The sequence below is a fragment of the Eleutherodactylus coqui genome, chromosome 1, assembly GCF_035609145.1.
Source record: "Eleutherodactylus coqui strain aEleCoq1 chromosome 1, aEleCoq1.hap1, whole genome shotgun sequence".
Taxonomy (NCBI): Eukaryota; Metazoa; Chordata; class Amphibia; order Anura; family Eleutherodactylidae; genus Eleutherodactylus; species Eleutherodactylus coqui.
The window spans coordinates 238,006,885-238,024,235 of NC_089837.1; the positions used below are offsets into that span (position 1 = coordinate 238,006,885).

Below are 17,351 nucleotides of genomic sequence, written 5' to 3' on the forward strand. Positions count from 1 at the left end.
ACTTGAGCTCTGTCTCATAGTGGTGTTGTGGGTATTAGTGTATCTTGACACCACCAGGTATTGCTGGTGGAGCCAAGATTGACAGGGGGTGACGCCCCCTGTCTCTGATTGGATGCACAGGCTGCTGGCCGGCAGGTCCTGGAAGCCCACTAAAGAATCGTGAAAAGAAGCAAACACCGGCCGCCTACGCTGCAGCCACGATCCCCCCAGACCAAATGATAGGTGGCGGTGGGAGAGGGGCAAAAGGCCAGTGCTCCCCCTCACAGTTGAAGCGGTGCACACCATGCCGAAAAGGGAAGGCAAGGGCAACAGACAATTTTTTAATGGCAGCGGCCGTCAGAGAGGTGTGATGCGGCCGGTGGAACGCAGATCAGTGCCACCAGCCAGGAGGGACATGCCGCTTATACGTAATACATGAGCGGCCGCGTGCATAGCCCTCATGGGTGCACCGCTGTGCTGTCACACACCTGTCATGGGGCCGGCCGAACGGACATAACAGCCGCTGCCCGGGAGGGAGCCTCCACATGAAAGGGACAGGTGATTGGACACAAGTGTTGGGCGGCCCGAAGCACACAGGCTGCAGTATGTGCATTGACTTGGCCCTGTGCTGCTGCCTTAGGCTGATGGTTACAATAGTTATTTGCCTTACATTATGATATGAAAATGGTGGCAGGTTACAGCGGTAATCTCCAAGCATTTACAGATAATACTGTAAGGCTAACAAGTATAGTAAACGTCAGCCTAAGGCAGCCTTGAGCCAATCGGGAGCTGGGGGTGTGGCAGGGGCGTTCTCCCTGTCAATCCCCTAGCTTCCGGTGGCGTCAAGGAACAATGATACCAGTGTTGTGTATGGACAGTGTTTCATACGCTGCCTATATAAATGTATAGGGCTCACACTGCGTGGTACGCAGAGCTATAGAGCGTGCTGCCATCTGTTTCTCAGTGTCCACAGGCTGGTGTGCATGGTGTCCACGTACTTCCATTGCCTCCACTCACCGCCTGGCAGTAATATGGGCAGACATCACCATGGTGTTACAAGTTGGCATTAATGTACATAGAAACAACCAAAGCATTGAGAATATAAATAAAGAAGAAGCCTCCGTCCGCAGGGAATGGACGGCCGGGGCGCTGAGCTCCGGGGACGGGCACTAAGCCGTGCTAGGAGAGGGGGCCGGCTCTTCCCGCTCCTCCCCCCCAGGTACACCCGGCCTGTCACCGCCACATCCGGGTTGTTCCCGGGGACTGCGGCCGGATCCTGGGAGACATGAGGCCGCCTATCTGAGCGCTAGACTACCGGCGGGTGCATGGCGGGGAGCGGCAAGAAGAAGCAGGTGCGCTTCGCCCGGGCGGAGGACGGGGAGGCCGAGGAGGAGGACGAGGACACTTTGTTTGAGAAGCGACCGGCAAGTGTGAGAGGTGGCCGGCAGGACGAGGGAGGCGGCAGTCACCGGAGGAGAGCGGAGGATGACGTGCGGCTGCTGCCGGGAGGCCTGAGGGGCGGGCAGCAGTGCGGCGGACTGAGGTGCTGTGTGACCACCGTCATGTGCGCCGCCTTCCTGGGGCTGGTAAGTCCTGTGCGCCCCATCATCTCCCTGTGGCCCCGGCTAGGGGACGTGTACTCGGGTCCCCGTGGCCCTGCCTCTCCCCCACCTCGGCTGAGTGATAAAATATGTGATGACATCAAAGCAGAGATCCCTGTTATCAGCCTGCCTTGGCCGGCAGTGTACATACAGCGTATCCTTCATGTGATATGTATCCTGCAGGCCAGTGAGCAGTAGAAAGTAAAGGGAAGCACCTGTTGAGTCTTCACTGTTTCTGCTGCTGCAGCGACCCGTAGCTGACTACTGCTAACTGCGGGGGCCAGTAATTGGCTGCGCCGCCGTAAGGCAGGGTTCACACAGGGCGGATTCCTGTCGGAAATCTCGCGGTTTGGCCGCAGCAAAAAACGCGAGATTTCCGCCGGGAGAACCGCCGCGGTTTAAGCCGCGGCGGCTTTGAAGCGGCTCGGCCGCATGCTTTTCCGTTGCAGCCGGCGCTCCATAGAGGAGAGCGCGGCCGCGACGAAAATAAACAAACAAAAAAAAGTAAATAGACATGCTGCTTCTTTCAGCCGGATTTACCGCAGCGGATTGGCCGTCCCGTGTGGACAAGGTTTCTGAGAAATCTCGTCCACATGGCTGGCTAATCCCGAGATTAGCGGCCGCGGGCGGATCTGCCGCGGCAAAGCCGACCTGTGTGAACCCAGCCTTAGGGTAGACCGGCGCTGCTGGAATGGTGGAGCGTAACTCACGTGTTCGCATCCTATAATTTTTCCTTCACATGCACAGATATGAATTGCGTATTCTGCGAGCGCTAAAAAATCGCAGCATGCTTCTTTTTTTTTTTTTTCTAACCGAGGACGGCCTCCATTGAAGTCAATGGAGAGGGTTGACCCGCAGCCCATACACAATTAACATTGCCTACAAGCTGCGGGTAGTCGCGTCATTGCTTGGCGACGGTGCAGGACAAACAATGAAGAAACAAATTATACTGCACATGAGACCGCCGGCGAGCCTCTGCGATCTTGGCTATACAGATTAATCAGGTACACAGGGTGAGCGGCCGGGCTCACTGACGGAATGCGCTGCAGGGGTCCTGCATGCCGAACCCAATCTGGACGTGTGAACCCGGTCTTGGGCCCAATGTCCACGGGCGGATTGCGGGGCACCCGTGTGGAAGATCTGCAATTCAATCCGCCCGCAGGGCGTCCACACTGGAGTTAAAGCATGCAGATTTGTTTTGCAGACCTTTTGGTCCGGAAAGCAAATCACAGCATGCCGCATTTCAGTGCGGTTCCCATTGAAGCCCGCAGATCCACGGCCCGTTTGCAGCTGCCACTGTGGGTGGGCCCCAGATCCTGCCGGAAAGCAGGAGTTAAAAAAAACAAACAAAAAAAACCTCCACTGCGCATGTGTGGCGGCGCACATCCACAGTGAAGAAAATAAACCTGGACAGGCTCACGAAAGACCCAGACGGTGTCCTCGGGCCACGGGCAGGACCAGATTCCGCTGCAGGCTCCCGCTTGTGGAATCTGATCCACCCCTGGACATGGGGATTTATTGAGAGTAGCAAAATATCACTTTGTAAAGATGAAAAAAGATGAGGAAAACAAAAATTCTATCTTCTATCCAAGGCAGACCAATCCAGATAGTGAAATTGGTCCGACACCTGTGTGCTGGGCGCAGTATGGAGGCCTGTAGCATCCCCTGCTGCTCCGTGTTCTGCTGAAGGCTGCTCTGCGCACTACCCTATCGCTGCATTACTGTATTTACACAAGCGAGTGGCACGCATGGTTTCTCTGTGTTGCGGGATGCACAGAAATTACACTTGAGAAAAACCCATGGTCAGTGAGTTAACTTGTAGAAGCGTTTTTTTTCCCCCTCCCTCTTCATTCCTGTATTATTTTTCTTATGGGAGCCCAAAAATTGGCATTGCGCTCGCAGCTGGCTGATTCTTCTGCTTCCTGTGAGGTTACGTACATTGCCAGCAGTCTCCTTCCTGCCAGCCAATGTACATTACGTCACCGTTCCCAGCCTAGCAGGGAGTGCCGAGCTATTGCAGAGACTTCTCATGCCCGCTGTCTCTGCAATAGATCAGCATTCCTTCCTATGTCATAGGGACACAACCTTCACTGACCTGCAGGAAGAAGAATGTGAGCAATGCCAGCTTCATAACAAGCTGGCCAGCTGGAGGTGAGGTGACCCCGGGGACTGGAGAAGATCAGGGAGGAGAAGATGGTGTAAGGAGTCTGCCTGAGGAGGAATAGGTGAGTATAGAAGTATTATTTTTTTTTTATGACAGACCCCCTTTAAGGCCAGGCTCACACGAGAGTATGCGTAAAATACTGCATGTATAATGCAGCCTTAAACCGCTGTGGAGCTGGCGTTTCGCTGCGTATGGCAGCAATTTTTATACTGCGCCAGACTGTATCTCAGCACGCTTTCATACGCAGTCTGACTTGTTTCTCCCTTTTTTTTTTTGTTAAATTTCCTACTCTGCTGCTTAGCGATGTGGCATATAAACGCCGCACATGCACAATGTAATTGCATATGTACAGCGTTTATTACGCACCCATAGAGACTGATGGGACTCTATCGCGCATAATATGCAGTAAAATAGAACACGCATTCTTTTTTACCCGTGTATTATACGCAATGTATATACACATCTGAATGGATCAATGAAAATATGCTTTCACAGGATCCATTCACTGCGTATTATGCGTGCGTAATGTGCAATTAAATTCTGCCTGTTTGAGCCTGCTCTTAGTCAGACGCCAGGGAAGCCGCAGAAATGCTGCTGCCGGGCTGTGTTACTAAAATTGTAGGCAAACGGCGCAGTCATTAACACCTTCCAGCTAATGAACACTTACAAGCACGGGAAGCTGCATTACTAGCGGGGTTGTCGGCCGCGTGGTGATCACTATGTGTACCTTTAACGTCAATTTAATATCTCGACAAACTGGCAAAACGCGTATCTCAGGGTGGCAGCAGTAGCCACTTGTAGGAGGGGCGTGGAAAAAAGTTGCAGAATCATGGTTTGAAAAACTGGTTATTCTGTAGCACCTGTATCTTGACATGTCCAGCCAACAAAGGGTGCAGAAGCAAAACACAAGAGACTTTCACGCGCGAGTCTGTCCAATTGCAATATGGACAGAACTCGTATGTGAAAAAGAACACATTAATGACATGCTTTCTATTCACACAAGCAATTTTTCTCTTGGCCCGATGGCACAACATAGAAAAATCACAGGATGTCCCCCATTTTTAAGCGTTTTTTTGTTCAACATGCAAATAAGGGAGATGGAACAATACCTCTGAAGCGCCACCTATTGGAAGGCAGCATTCCTGCAGGTCAATGTTAGACTCTTTATACAAGCCTTGTAACAATGACTTGGAATTGAAAGCCAAGCCAGAATCCATACACAGATAGCTTTTTTTGGGATGTTTGCGCCCCATCAGTGTGCAGTAGGTTTCTAAGGAGAAAAGATAGCATTCCTGACACTTGTTCAATAGTCGCCCTATATTTTATATAAGAGCCTGAAAAATTTGTATCGCACTTGCATTCACATATGATGTGCTGTTTTTTTTTTTTGTTTTACCATCTTAACTAATAAAAGTACATAAGTTTTTAGTTTTCTTTTTTTTTTTTTTTAACGCTGAAATGCATCACGATTGCAGAAGAATCGCAGCAAAATATGCACACTCAGCCCGTGTGAGTACAGCCTGCGGCGGAGCGTGCAGTACTGCTTTTTCCATTGACACGTTGTACAACATGATCTAAACTGCTGAGCTCCATTAGGACCATCGCGCTGTTGGTGCTTGTTATGTGAAGGACCGCGTACTCCGTCGTTTGCTGCTCTTATGACTGGAAATGACAACGTAACGTGAACTTGGTCCAGAATTCCCAATGGAAAAATTGCATTTCTGCAGTTCCTAATATATTAGTGTACATACCCCAGGGCTATGCTCAGAACAAAGTATATCCAAACAAATAAAGTTGACAGATCCTATTTAACCCCTTAAACATTGCTAAGGGCTCCTGCACACGAGTGTATGTGTATATACGCACACAAGAGCGTGACGTGATTGCCCTCTGACTAGAGCAGTATCGCGTGCTTTTGTGTGCTTCCCGCGCATTTTTGCTGTACTATTTTGCGCTGCTGGGCCCATTCACATCGGCGCAGGACACACCCACTCAGATTAACAGTCTCAGCAGCCTAATTAGTCCTCTGTTTTATCAAATAACAGCCCAAATCGCGCCGTAGACTTCTATGGGGGCTTGGGCGCAAAAATGGAGTATGCCACACGTTTTTTAGCCCAATGGAAATGCAGGTGCAAAAATTCTCAATGTGAGGGAACCCATTGAAATAATAGGTTCTATTGCCTGCAATTTTTGATAGCGTGCCTTATTGGACCAGTTGTGGGCGGATGCCAGCTGTAAGAAACGGCCTGCACCCTCGTTGTATGCAGTGAGATTGCCCTGCCATCTCCCTTCCTATATACCCCAATGTAACTATACAGAAAGTGGACTTTAATCCTAGAGGACGTAGTTTTATGCATCCTCTTTGGATTAATGCCCACTTGCCTGAGGACGTGACAGCTCCATGCTGTCGGTGCCCGCAGGTAGCCGACAGCATGGAGCTGTCATCCCAGGATGCGGGCAGTCCCCCCAACCCCCCCCGGCATTGCGATCGGCGCTATCCAATGGAAAAGTAAATAAAACAGTGAAAAAAAGTGAAGATTTAGCTGCCCTGATGGATCGGATCCATCAGGGCAGCTGAAAATGCTCACCTGCCTTCTCCGCGCTGCCCCCGATGAATGTGGTCCTCCCGGACCCGCCGGCTGTCTTCTGCGCATGCGCGCCAGACGATGACATTACGCGCATGCGCAGAAGCCCGGGAGCACCCGGCAAATTTAAAATCTGGCTCCCGGCTCCTGAAGGTAGCAGGGAGCCAGGTGGTGTTACCGGGGACCGCGGTGAGCGGCGGTCGCGAAAAAGTTAAAAAAAAGTTTTTTAAAAAGTGTCCGTTTCACCTCCCCTCATGGATCGGATCCATGAGGGGAGGTGAAAATACTCACCTACGGTCCTCAGCGGTGTCCCGATGTTCCGGGACCCGAAGTCCCCCTCTGCGCATGCGCGCCTGATGATTGACATCGGGCGCGTGCACAGAGGGGCTCGAGCCCCGGGAAATTTAAAATTCCTCTGCTCCTGGCTGCCATGTGTAGCCAGGAGCAGAGGGATGTCACCAGAGACATGATCACTGTCATCCAATGGATGACAGTGATCATGTAAAGTAAAAAAAAAGTGTAAAAAAAGTTAAAAAAAAAAAAAGGGGGGGGGGGGGGTAGAAAGTAAAAAAAAAGTTTAAAAATCTTACGTCTCATCACCCGTGAGGGAGGATGAAATGACGTACCTAAGGCCCGCGGATTTATCCGCGGACCTTACCCCAGCTTCTGTGCACGTGCCCGTCGCCAAAGTGGCGGACGCATGCGCAAAAGCTGTGGATTGCCAGCGTAATTTAAAATCTCCCTGCTCCTGGCTACAAAGTTTAGCCGAGAGCCTGGAGATTTCACAGGGGGGCCGCGGTGAGCGGTTTCTGGTCACGTGTTCGCTGTTATCCAATGGATAATGGCGATCACGTAAAAGTAAAAAAAAGGTGAAGCTTCATCTTCCCTCACCGATGCGATTAATGGTGGCTGAGAGCCTAGAGCAGTGACAGGTGGCCTCGTTGAGCGGTCCTCGGTCACGTGATAAAAAGGTAGCGTTCCACCTTTGGCTGGTCTCACATGACCGGATAGGAATTACGGATTCTGCATGCGTCTGATTCGTGGTAATACGCAGATCAATCGCATTGGATTACACAATTTTGCTCACATTAGCGGGTTGGAATTGTGTAATCCACTCGCAGAAAAGAGAACGCAGCAGGTTCTATTTTACCGCGGATATCCGCAACATAGAGCCCATTGTGCTCCGTGGTCGCGGATATACCCGCAGCCCATACGCTACTACATTGTATACGGGCTGCGGGTACCTGCGTCATCGCTAAGTGACGGTGCATGAAATACAAACCAAAAAAAAGTACTGCGAATGACCGCCCGTGTGAGTAGGCAGTTATGCGCAGTACATTACGCGGCCGTATGCAGCGCCATGGCTGGGCTCACAGATGGGATGCGCTGCGGGCCTCCGCAAGCGGATTCCACCCACGGCTGTGTGAGCCCGGCGTTATTCAGACCGCTACCTGTAATACGTATTTTACAAGAAGCCCCGGGAACGTTCGCCTTCCTGCAGTTCCAGGAGCAGCTTGTTGAGCGCCTTCTGTGTGAGACCGCCGCACCTCATCAAGCTTACGGAGACTCACAGAGCGCCACTTTTTACACCCCATACCCGCCACTGAGGTCACGAAATACCCCCAAAAAGCATGAGAGGAGGGGGGGATACCCGGTTTTATTGCCCCATGGGCCCATCCCAACGAGCCTCCGTAGTTACCCCTGTCTTCGGAAATACTACACAGTTCACATTATTACTTTTATCTAAGATTTGGGGAATGCCGAAAAGGGCGCGGAGTGGGGGGGGGGGATATTTTTAGGGAGTCAACTTTCATTCCGTACAAGTGGGCAATGGGGCCTGGAATTTATTCAGTTGTACCCAGAAATCCAACGGGTGCTCCTTCTATTACAGGCCTAGCCATGTGTCCTATAAGTAGATTAGGGCCACAATGGGTATGTTTTTGAACACGGGACAAACGGGGGGGGGGGGGGTCCATTTTGGGGTGAGGTCTTCATTCATATGTGTGCTGTACAAAAAAAAACAGTTTTTAAATTGATACAACTGCCAAAAAAATGAAAATCGTATTTTTTTTCCTGCTGCTTTGCTTACATTTATTCAAAAATTGTAGGGTAAAAATACACAGTACACCCCCAGATAAATTCGTTAGGGGGTCTAGTTTTCAAAATGGGATCATTTGTTGGGGTTCTCTGTCGTTTTGGCCGCTCAAGAGGTCCACAAATGTGCTATGGGGCCTAAAACGCCTTCAAGGAAAATTTTAGTTCTAAAAGCCACCGACTACTCCTTTTTGGGTCCCGTTGTGCATCCAGACAAAAGATTAGGGCCACAATGGGTATGTCTTTGAACAAGGGAGAAACAGGGGTATCCATTTTGGGGTGCAAGTCTTCATTCATGTGTGTGCTGTACAAAAAAAGCAGTTTTTAAAATGATTGAATTTGCAAAAAAACGAAAATCACATTTTCCCCCCTTTGCTTTGCTTGAATTCATTCAAAAACTGTGGGGTCAAAATGGGTAGTACACCCCTAGATAAATTCGTTAAGGGGTCTATTTTTTAAAATAGGGTCACTTGTGGGGGTTCTCTTTGATTTTGGCTGCTCAAGAGCTCTACAAATGTGCTATGGGGCCTAAAACGCCTTCAAGGTAAATCTATGTTCTGAAAGCCACCGACTACTCCGTTCGTTTTGGGCCCCGTTGTGCATCCAGACATAAGATTAGGGCCACAATGGGTATGTCTCTGAACACGGGAGAAACGGGTATCCATTTTGGGGTGAAAGGCTTCATTCATGTGTGTGCTGTACAAAAAAAGCTGTTTTTAAAATGACAGAATTGACAAAAAAACGAAAATCACAATTTTTTCCTTTTGCTTTGCTAGAATTCATTCAAAAACGGTGGGGTCAAAATAGGCAGTACACCCCTAGATAAATTCGTTAAGGGGTCTAGTTTTCAAAATGGGGTCATTTGTGGGGGTTCTCTATGGTTTTGGCCGCTCAAGAGCTCTACAAAAGTGCTATGGGGCCTAAACTGCCTTCAAGCAAAATTTATGTTCTGAAAGACACCGACTACTCCTTTCATTTTAGGCCCCGTTGTGCATCCAGACATAAGATTAGGGCCACAATGGGTATGTTTCTGACCACGGGAGAAACGGGGGTATCCATTTTGGGGTGTAAATCCTCATTTTCATGTGTACTATAGGAAAAAAATATATCTTTAAAATGACATATTTGCAAAAATATGAAATTTTATTTTTTCTCCTCTAAATTTAATTAATTCCTGAAAAAAACGGTGGGGTCAAAATACTCATGACACCCCTCAGTGGATACATTAAGGGGTGTAGTTTTTAAAATGGGGTCATTTGGGGGGGTATCTATTATTCTGACACTCATGAACCTTTGCAAACTTGGCTTGGTGCAGGAAAACAGTGTTCCTCAAAATGTTGAAAAGTAATGTTAAATTTGTACGTCATCTAAATGGTTAAAAAAACACAAGTTTTTCAAATTTGCATTCAGAATAAAGTAAACAGATGGAAATATATATCTTATCAAAAATTTGTACAGTATGTTTGGACATATTTAAGATATTACAGTTAAAAATGTGAAAAAATGACAATTTTTTTCAAAATGTTCCCAATTTTGGCGCTTTTAATAAATATACACAAATTATATCGGTCTCTTTTTACAACCAAAATGAAGTACAACATGTGGCGAAAAAACAATGTCAGAATTACTTGGATATGTAAAGCCTTTACGAAGTTATGCTACGTTGAACGACGCATGTCAGATTTCCAAAATTTGGCCTGGTCACTAAGGCGCAAACAGGCTTCGTCACTAAGGGGTTAAGAAACAAGGCTTTTTTCACATGGCCGAGAATCTTGCACGAGATCGGTGCATTGCGAGACTCACAAAACTCGCTCAAATATGAACCGGATTCTTTCGAATAGTTACATACATGATCAAAAAAAATCGCTCCATGTCCTATCATTACGCGTTCCTCGGAATGCATTGCCCGTTGTTTTGAATGGGACTGTAAAACAAATTTCATGTGAGCGCGATGTAAAGTTTCCCCTTGAAAACATTGGGAAACCCTTGACGATCTAACGCGAGTAAAAGCTGAGCTGGAGGATTGCTTATTCACAGAAGTGATGCGAGGCGTTCTTGCGAAAAAAAACTTCGTGCATCGGCATGAAAACGCATGATGGCGAGCGTGATATCGCACTTGCTCATGTGTAGGTAGCCCAAGAAAAGGACTTTCTTACTCCTCTGGCATTGCATACCATTGTGAGAATAGATATTGCTGAGGATTTAAGCCTCATTCACACGGCTTGGTTGAAGCACAGTATAGGCGTGAGAAAAAAATCACCCCTTTACAGCACTAGAAATCGTGTGAAAATCGCCCATTCACTGGAGCAGCGTGTTGCTTTAAAATAAAAAAGCAGCTGCTCCAGGAGGGGAGAGAGAAGAAGCCCCGCAGGGCTTCGGAATTTCCCCTTAGCAGGAAGAGAAAGAGCAGAGCTATGGAGAATTAACCCATAGCCCCACTCTCTCTCTCCCTGCTATGGGTTAATCCCCCATAGCCCTGCGCGCGCTCTCCCTGCTATGGGGATCCCCAAAGCATATTCCCATAGTGCAGAGAGAGGGGCAGGGCTGCAGGGGTATCCCTGAGGGATATCCCATAGCATAGAGGGAGGAGCAGGCTAAATGTGTCCTCCCTGGGATATCCCCATTGCATGTTGAGCGGTCGCAGTGCTAGAGGGTGGATCCCTGTAGCCTTGCCCCTGCTCTCAGGGATGCTTTCTAACCCCACCCACCCTTTCCCTCCCCGTTATGGGGAACTTGATGCTAGGGAGAGAGGTAGAGGAAGTCCCCTAATGCCCCCGGCTGCTGCGGAATTGCCCAGCAGTGGGGCTGGTGGAATTCCCTGCTTCTTACAGCGGGACATTTAAAACTTGCTGCCCAGAATCGCATATTAAATGTCCTGTTGAAAACTCCTGTTAGTCCTCGCGGTACAATTTACACCAGCTTCTGGTTAAGGGCTCATTCACACAGGCATATATGTATTTTGGTAGTGCAATATGCAACGTAGTTACGCAGCCGATATATGCATACTCCCTACGTATTTTGGCCGTTCTGTGTTTATTTATTTATTTTTTTGTGCACATCGACTAACTTCTATGGTCTTTTTTGATGCATAATATGCACCAAAATAGGCCATGTGTATTTCTTGCACACGACCGAAAATCGCATGAAAAATACACATGAACGTCAAAATCAATGGGTGTATTCGCTGTATATTACGCACGTATAAAACATTAACTCTTTCCAATCCAATTTGTATCATGGTTTCCTAGGGGGCTCACTCTTTTTCTGCCATTATACAACGGCGCTATATGCTGGCTAAAGCCAGTACTGCATGAGGTGACACGTTGGATAGGCTCCGACAGCAGAGAGGCTGGCAATATACAGTAAGAGAACCCCGACGGATGTCTACCAACATCGGAGCTGTACAGCCTTAAATCATAATGTCTTCACAGGCCAGACAGTGGATTGGAAAGGGTTAACATAAATTATAGGAAATCTGCAGGGTTACGGAAGGCCATGCTGTCTCTCTAAGTACCGTCTGTTTTTATTTTTTTAAATGGCAGCAGTGGTACACAACTTCAGATTGTCAGTTTTTGTGCAACAATAGCACTTGCCCAAAAATTGCAACTTTTTGATGCTGTAATTCTTGTCCAAGTCAGCTAATTTCCTCTTGTGTCTACATGACTGCGTTATCGCTCTGTATCAGAGCTAATTACTTAGGCCTGGGCTGTGCATGGCTTTTTATATTGCAGGCAATCCAATCTATTCCTTTGGACTGCAGCTGTAGATCAATAGTTAAGGGAATCTGATTAAGGGCTCATGCCCACGGACGGAGCGGGATACGCCCGCGGACTTACACCTCTGGAGTACCACGATGGTAAACAAAAAGTCCCCGCTGGTGATCGCTCTTTTATTGCGGTCTCCATTAACACTATATTAATGGAGATCTCCGCTACGGAAAAACGCGGTGAAATAGAACATGCCGCAAGTTTTTTTTTTTTCCAGTGGCAGAATCACACATGTGAGCACTGACTAGCAGAAAAGCTATGAGGTTCAATAGAACCTAATGGCTGCATTATTCCACCGCGGGGAATGTGGCAGACATCCGTCCGTGGGCATTAGCCCTCACTTTTTTTATTAGGTTTTATAAATAGTACAGAATACAAATTACAATAACCAAAAACATTTCACAGCATATTGAAGACATGTGACAATCAGTATCACTTTCTTCTATAGTCATACAATACTCCATCATTGGATCAAGCCAACTAAGAATAGTACATTGCATTAGACTATAGAGACTTGTAGCCGGACGTTGGTTGTATCATGTTACTCCTGTTATCTCGTGTTGCTATGAAATATTCATTAACTTAAACCAACTAACTTTCCCCTTCGTCATCATGACAGCATACTTATGGAGGTTGCCCTCTTGACCTCTGCAGGGACAAGAATCAGGAAAGTATAAAGGCACCTCCCCTCCACCAGGTCACCAGTGTCTTCCTGTCCCTACAGGACTCAGTAGGAGCAACTTCCATGTGGATGCAGGCCGTGCCTCCCTGGGGGGGTAAGACCCATCCCGATGCGATGCCGGCACTCCACAGGCGAAAACCTCTGGGTCCCTCATACCTGCGGTGGCCGCTATCCTGACCAGGAGGAGTATAGCGGCCTCCAAAGAAGAGGACTTGCTCGCCACAGGCTGAGATGAGGCTTCGCCGGGTACACAAACTCTACACATTCCGTGAGGGGGGCGTGGCCGAGGCGCCGATGTCAGAAGCGTTCTTAGCGCCCGTAGGGGGGTGGTCTGACTCCGGATGACGCTAAAGGGCATGGTCTAATGGTGAAAACCCTGTGAGATTCGGAATCCAGGGAGAGTCCAGGAAATCTCTCTACGCACAGGACCTTTTTCACAAAGGAACCTCTGCGATCCCTCCACGCCATGTCTAACTGTGAGAAGGAGTCGTGACATCCAGGATTCTCTCCAACTGGAAACTTCTGAAATTCTGGACTTTTTGCAAGCAGTGCTAGAAAAGGGGCTAAGTCCTAGCACCCTTAAAGGGGTTGTCTCGCGGCAGCAAGTGGGGTTATACACTTCTGTATGGCCATATTAACCCCTTAACGACGGCCCCATCGGGAAACTACGTCCTCAGTAAGTGGGCCTTAATCCTAGAGGACGTAGTTTTATGCATCCTCTTTGGATTGATGCCCACTGTCCTGAGGACGTGACAGCTCCATGCTGTCGGTGCCCGCAGGTAGCCGACAGCATGGAGCTGTCATCCCAGGATGCGGGCAGTTCCCCCCGGCATTGCGATCGGCGCTATGCAATCGATAGCGCCGATTGCAAAAAAGTAAACAAAACTGTGTAAAAAAGTAGTAATTCAGCTGCTCTGATGGATCGGATCCATCATGGCAGCTGAAAATACTCACACGGCTTGTCGGCGGTGCCAGGCAATGACGTCACGCGCACGCGCAGAAGCCCGGGTGTCCCCGGCAAATTTAAAATCTTCTGGCTCCCGGCTCCTGAAGGTAGCCGGGAACCAGGGGGTGTTACCGGGGACCGGTGTGAGCGGTCCCCGGGCCCGCGATCGCCGCTATCCATTGGATACCGGCGATCGCGAAAAAGTTGAAAAAGTAAAAGAAAAGTGAAGTTTCACCTCCCCTCATGGATCGGATCCATGAGGGGAGGTGAAAATACTCACCCCCGGTCCTCTGCGATGTCCCGATGTCCCGGGACCCGAAATCCCCGTCTGCGCATGCGCGCCCGATGATTGCCATCGGGCGCGTGCACAGAGGGGCTCGAGCCCCGGGAAATTCAAAATTCCTCTGCTCCTGGCTGCCATGTGTAGCCAAGAGCAGAGGGATGTCAAAGTAAAAGTAGAGGGATGTCAAAGTAAAAGCAGAGGGATGTCAAAGTAAAAAAAAAAGTGCAAAAAGTAAAAAAAAAAAAAGTTAAAAAAAGCTTGCGTTTCATCTCCCCCCACGGATCATATACGTGAGGGAGGATGAAAGTACGTACCTAAGGCCCGCGGATTTATCCGCGGACCTTACCCCAGCTTCTGCGCACTTGCCCGTCGCCAATATGGCAGGCGCATGCGCAAAAGCCGTGGTAATTTAAAATCTCCCTGCTCTTGGCTACAAAACTTAGCTGAGAGCCTGGAGATTTCACGGGGGGCCGCGGTGAGCGGTTCCTGATCACGTGTTCGCCGTTATCCAACGGATAATGGTGATCACGTAAAAGTAAAAAAAGGTAAAGGTTCATCTCCCCCCACCGATGCGATCGGTGAGAGGAGATGAAACTTTTTACCGGAGGCCTCCGTATTTGCCCCTCGACGCAATCTTCTTCCGTGAACTTTCCCGTATTCTGCGCATGCGACCGCCGGCAAAACACCGGACACATGCGCAGGAGTCGGGGAGTCCAGGAAACTTAAAATCTCCTTGCTCCCAACGATCAACGGTTGCCGAGAGCCCGGAGCAGTGACGGGTGGCCTCGTTGAGCGGTCCCCAGTCACGTGAAAAAAAGGTAGCGATCTACCTTAGGCCGGTCTCACATGACCGGATAGGAATTACGGACTCCGCATGCGTCTGATCCACGGTATTGCGCAAATCAATCGCATTGGATTACACAATTCCGCTCACATTAGTGGGTTCGAATTGTGTAATCCACTCGCAGAAAACAGAACGCAGCAGGTTCTATTTTACCGCGGATATCAGCAACATAGAGCCCATTGTGCTCCAAGGTCGCAGATATACCCGCAGCCCATACGCTACTACCTTGTATACGGGCTGCGGGTACCCGTGTCATCGCTAAGCGACGGTGCGGGAAATACAAACAACAACAAAAAAAAAAGTGTACTGCGAATGACCGCCTGTGTGAATAGGCAGTTATGCGCAGTACAATAGGCGGCCGTACGCAGGGTCACAGCCGGGCTCACAGATGAGATCCGCTGCGGGCCTCCACAAGCGGATTCCGCCTACGGCTGCGTGAGCCCGGCGTTATTCAGACCGCTACCTGTAATACGTAATTTACAAGAAGCCCCGGGAACGCTCGCCTTCCTGCAGTTCCAGGAGCAGCTTGTTGAGCGCCTTCTATGTGAGACCGCTGCACCTCATCAAGCTTACGGAGACTCACAGAGCGCCACTTTTTACACCCCATACCCGCCACTGAGGTCAAGAAATGACCCCCAAAAAGCATGAGAGGAGGGGGGATACCCGGTTTTATTGCCCCATGTACCCATCCCAACCAGCCTCCGTAATTACCCCTGTCTTTGGAAATACTACACAGTTCACATTATTACTTTTATCTAAGATTTTGGGAACGCCGAAAAGGGCGCGGAGGAGGGGGGGTGATATTTTTAGGGAGTCAATTTTTATTCCGTACAAATGAGCAATGGGGCCTGGGATTTATTCAGTTGAGCCCTGAAATCCAACGGTGTTCCCTCCATTATGGGCCTTGCCATGTTTCCTGTAAGTAGATTAGGGCCACAATGGGTATGTTTCTGAAAACGGGACAAACGGGGGTATCCATTTTGGGGTGGCAGTCTTCATTCCTATGTACCCTGTACAAAAAAAACAGTTTTTAAATTGACAAAATTGCCAAAAAAAATGAAAATCGTAATTTTTCCTTCTGCTTTGCTTAAATTTATTCAAATACTGTGGGGTCAAAATATGCAATACACCCCTAGATAAATTCGTTAAGGGGTCTAGTTTTTAAAATGGGGTCATTTGAGGGGGTTCTTTATTGTTTTGGATGCTCAATGGCTCTACAAGTGGGCAATGGGGACTGGAATTTATTCCGTTGTACCCTAAAATCCAACGGGTGTTCCTTCCATTATAGGCCTAGCCATGTGTCCTTTAAGTAGATTAGGGCCACAAGGGGTATATTTCTGAACACGGGACAAACAGGGGGATCCATTTTGGGGTGAAAGTCTTTATTCCTATGTGTGCTGTACAAAAAAACCAGTTTTTAAATTGATACAATTGCCAAAAAAATGAAAATTGTAATTTTTTCCTACTGCTTTGCTTAGATTTATTCAAAAATTGTAGTGTAAAAATACACAGTACACCCCTAGATAAATTCCTTAGGGGGTCTACTTTTCAAAATGGGGTCATTTGTGGGGGTTCTCTGTCGTTTTGGCCGCTCAAGGGCTCTACAAGTGGGCAATGGGGCCTAAATCACCTTCATGCTAAATTTCTGTTCTGAAAGCCACCGACTACTCCTTTCATTTTGGGCCCCGTTGTGCACCCAGACAAAAGATTAGGGCCACAATGGGTATGTCTCTGAACACGGGAGAAACAGGGGTATCCATTTTGGGGTGAAAGGCTTCATTCATGTGTGTGCTGTACAAAAAAAGCTGTTTTTAAAATGACAGAATTGACAAAAAAACGAAAATCACAATTTTTTTCCTTTTGCTTGGCTTGAATTCATTCAAAAACTGTGGGGTCAAAATGGGCAGTACACCCCTAGATAAATTCGTTAAGGGGTCTAGTTTTCAAAATGGAGTCACTTGTGGGGATTCTCTTTGGTTTTGGCCACTCAAGAGCTCTACAAAAGTGCGATGGGGCCTAAAACGCCTTCAAGCAAAATTTATGTTCTGAAAGACACCGACTGCTCCTTTCATTTTGGGTCCCGTTGTGCATCCAGACATAAGATTAGGGCCACAATGGGTATGTTTCTGAACACGGGAGAAACGGGGGTATCCATTTTGGGGTGTAAATCCTCATTTTCATGGGTTCTATAGGAAAAAAATATATCTTTAAAATGACATATTTGCAAAAATATGAAATTTTATTTTTTCTCCCCTAAATTGAACTAATTCCTGAAAAAAACTGGTGGGGTCAAAATACTCATGACACCCCTCAGTGAATACACTAAGGGGTGTAGTTTTTAAAATGGGGTAATTTGTGGGTGTATCTATTATTCTGACACTTATGAGCCTTTGCAAACTTGGCTTG

At 48.2% G+C, this 17,351-nt stretch overlaps 1 protein-coding gene across 1 annotated transcript in view; it reads left to right on the top strand.

Moving 5' to 3' along the window:
• Positions 1–1,210: 1,210 nt before the first annotated feature.
• Positions 1,211–17,351, top strand: part of MFSD4B (major facilitator superfamily domain containing 4B) — a 30,802-nt gene continuing 14,661 nt past the window's right edge. Inside the window, exon 1 of the mRNA XM_066607057.1 lies at positions 1,211–1,565. Within this exon, the coding sequence (XP_066463154.1) occupies positions 1,305–1,565 (261 nt within the window). The 5' untranslated portion in view covers positions 1,211–1,304. The remainder of the gene's footprint in view (positions 1,566–17,351) is intronic.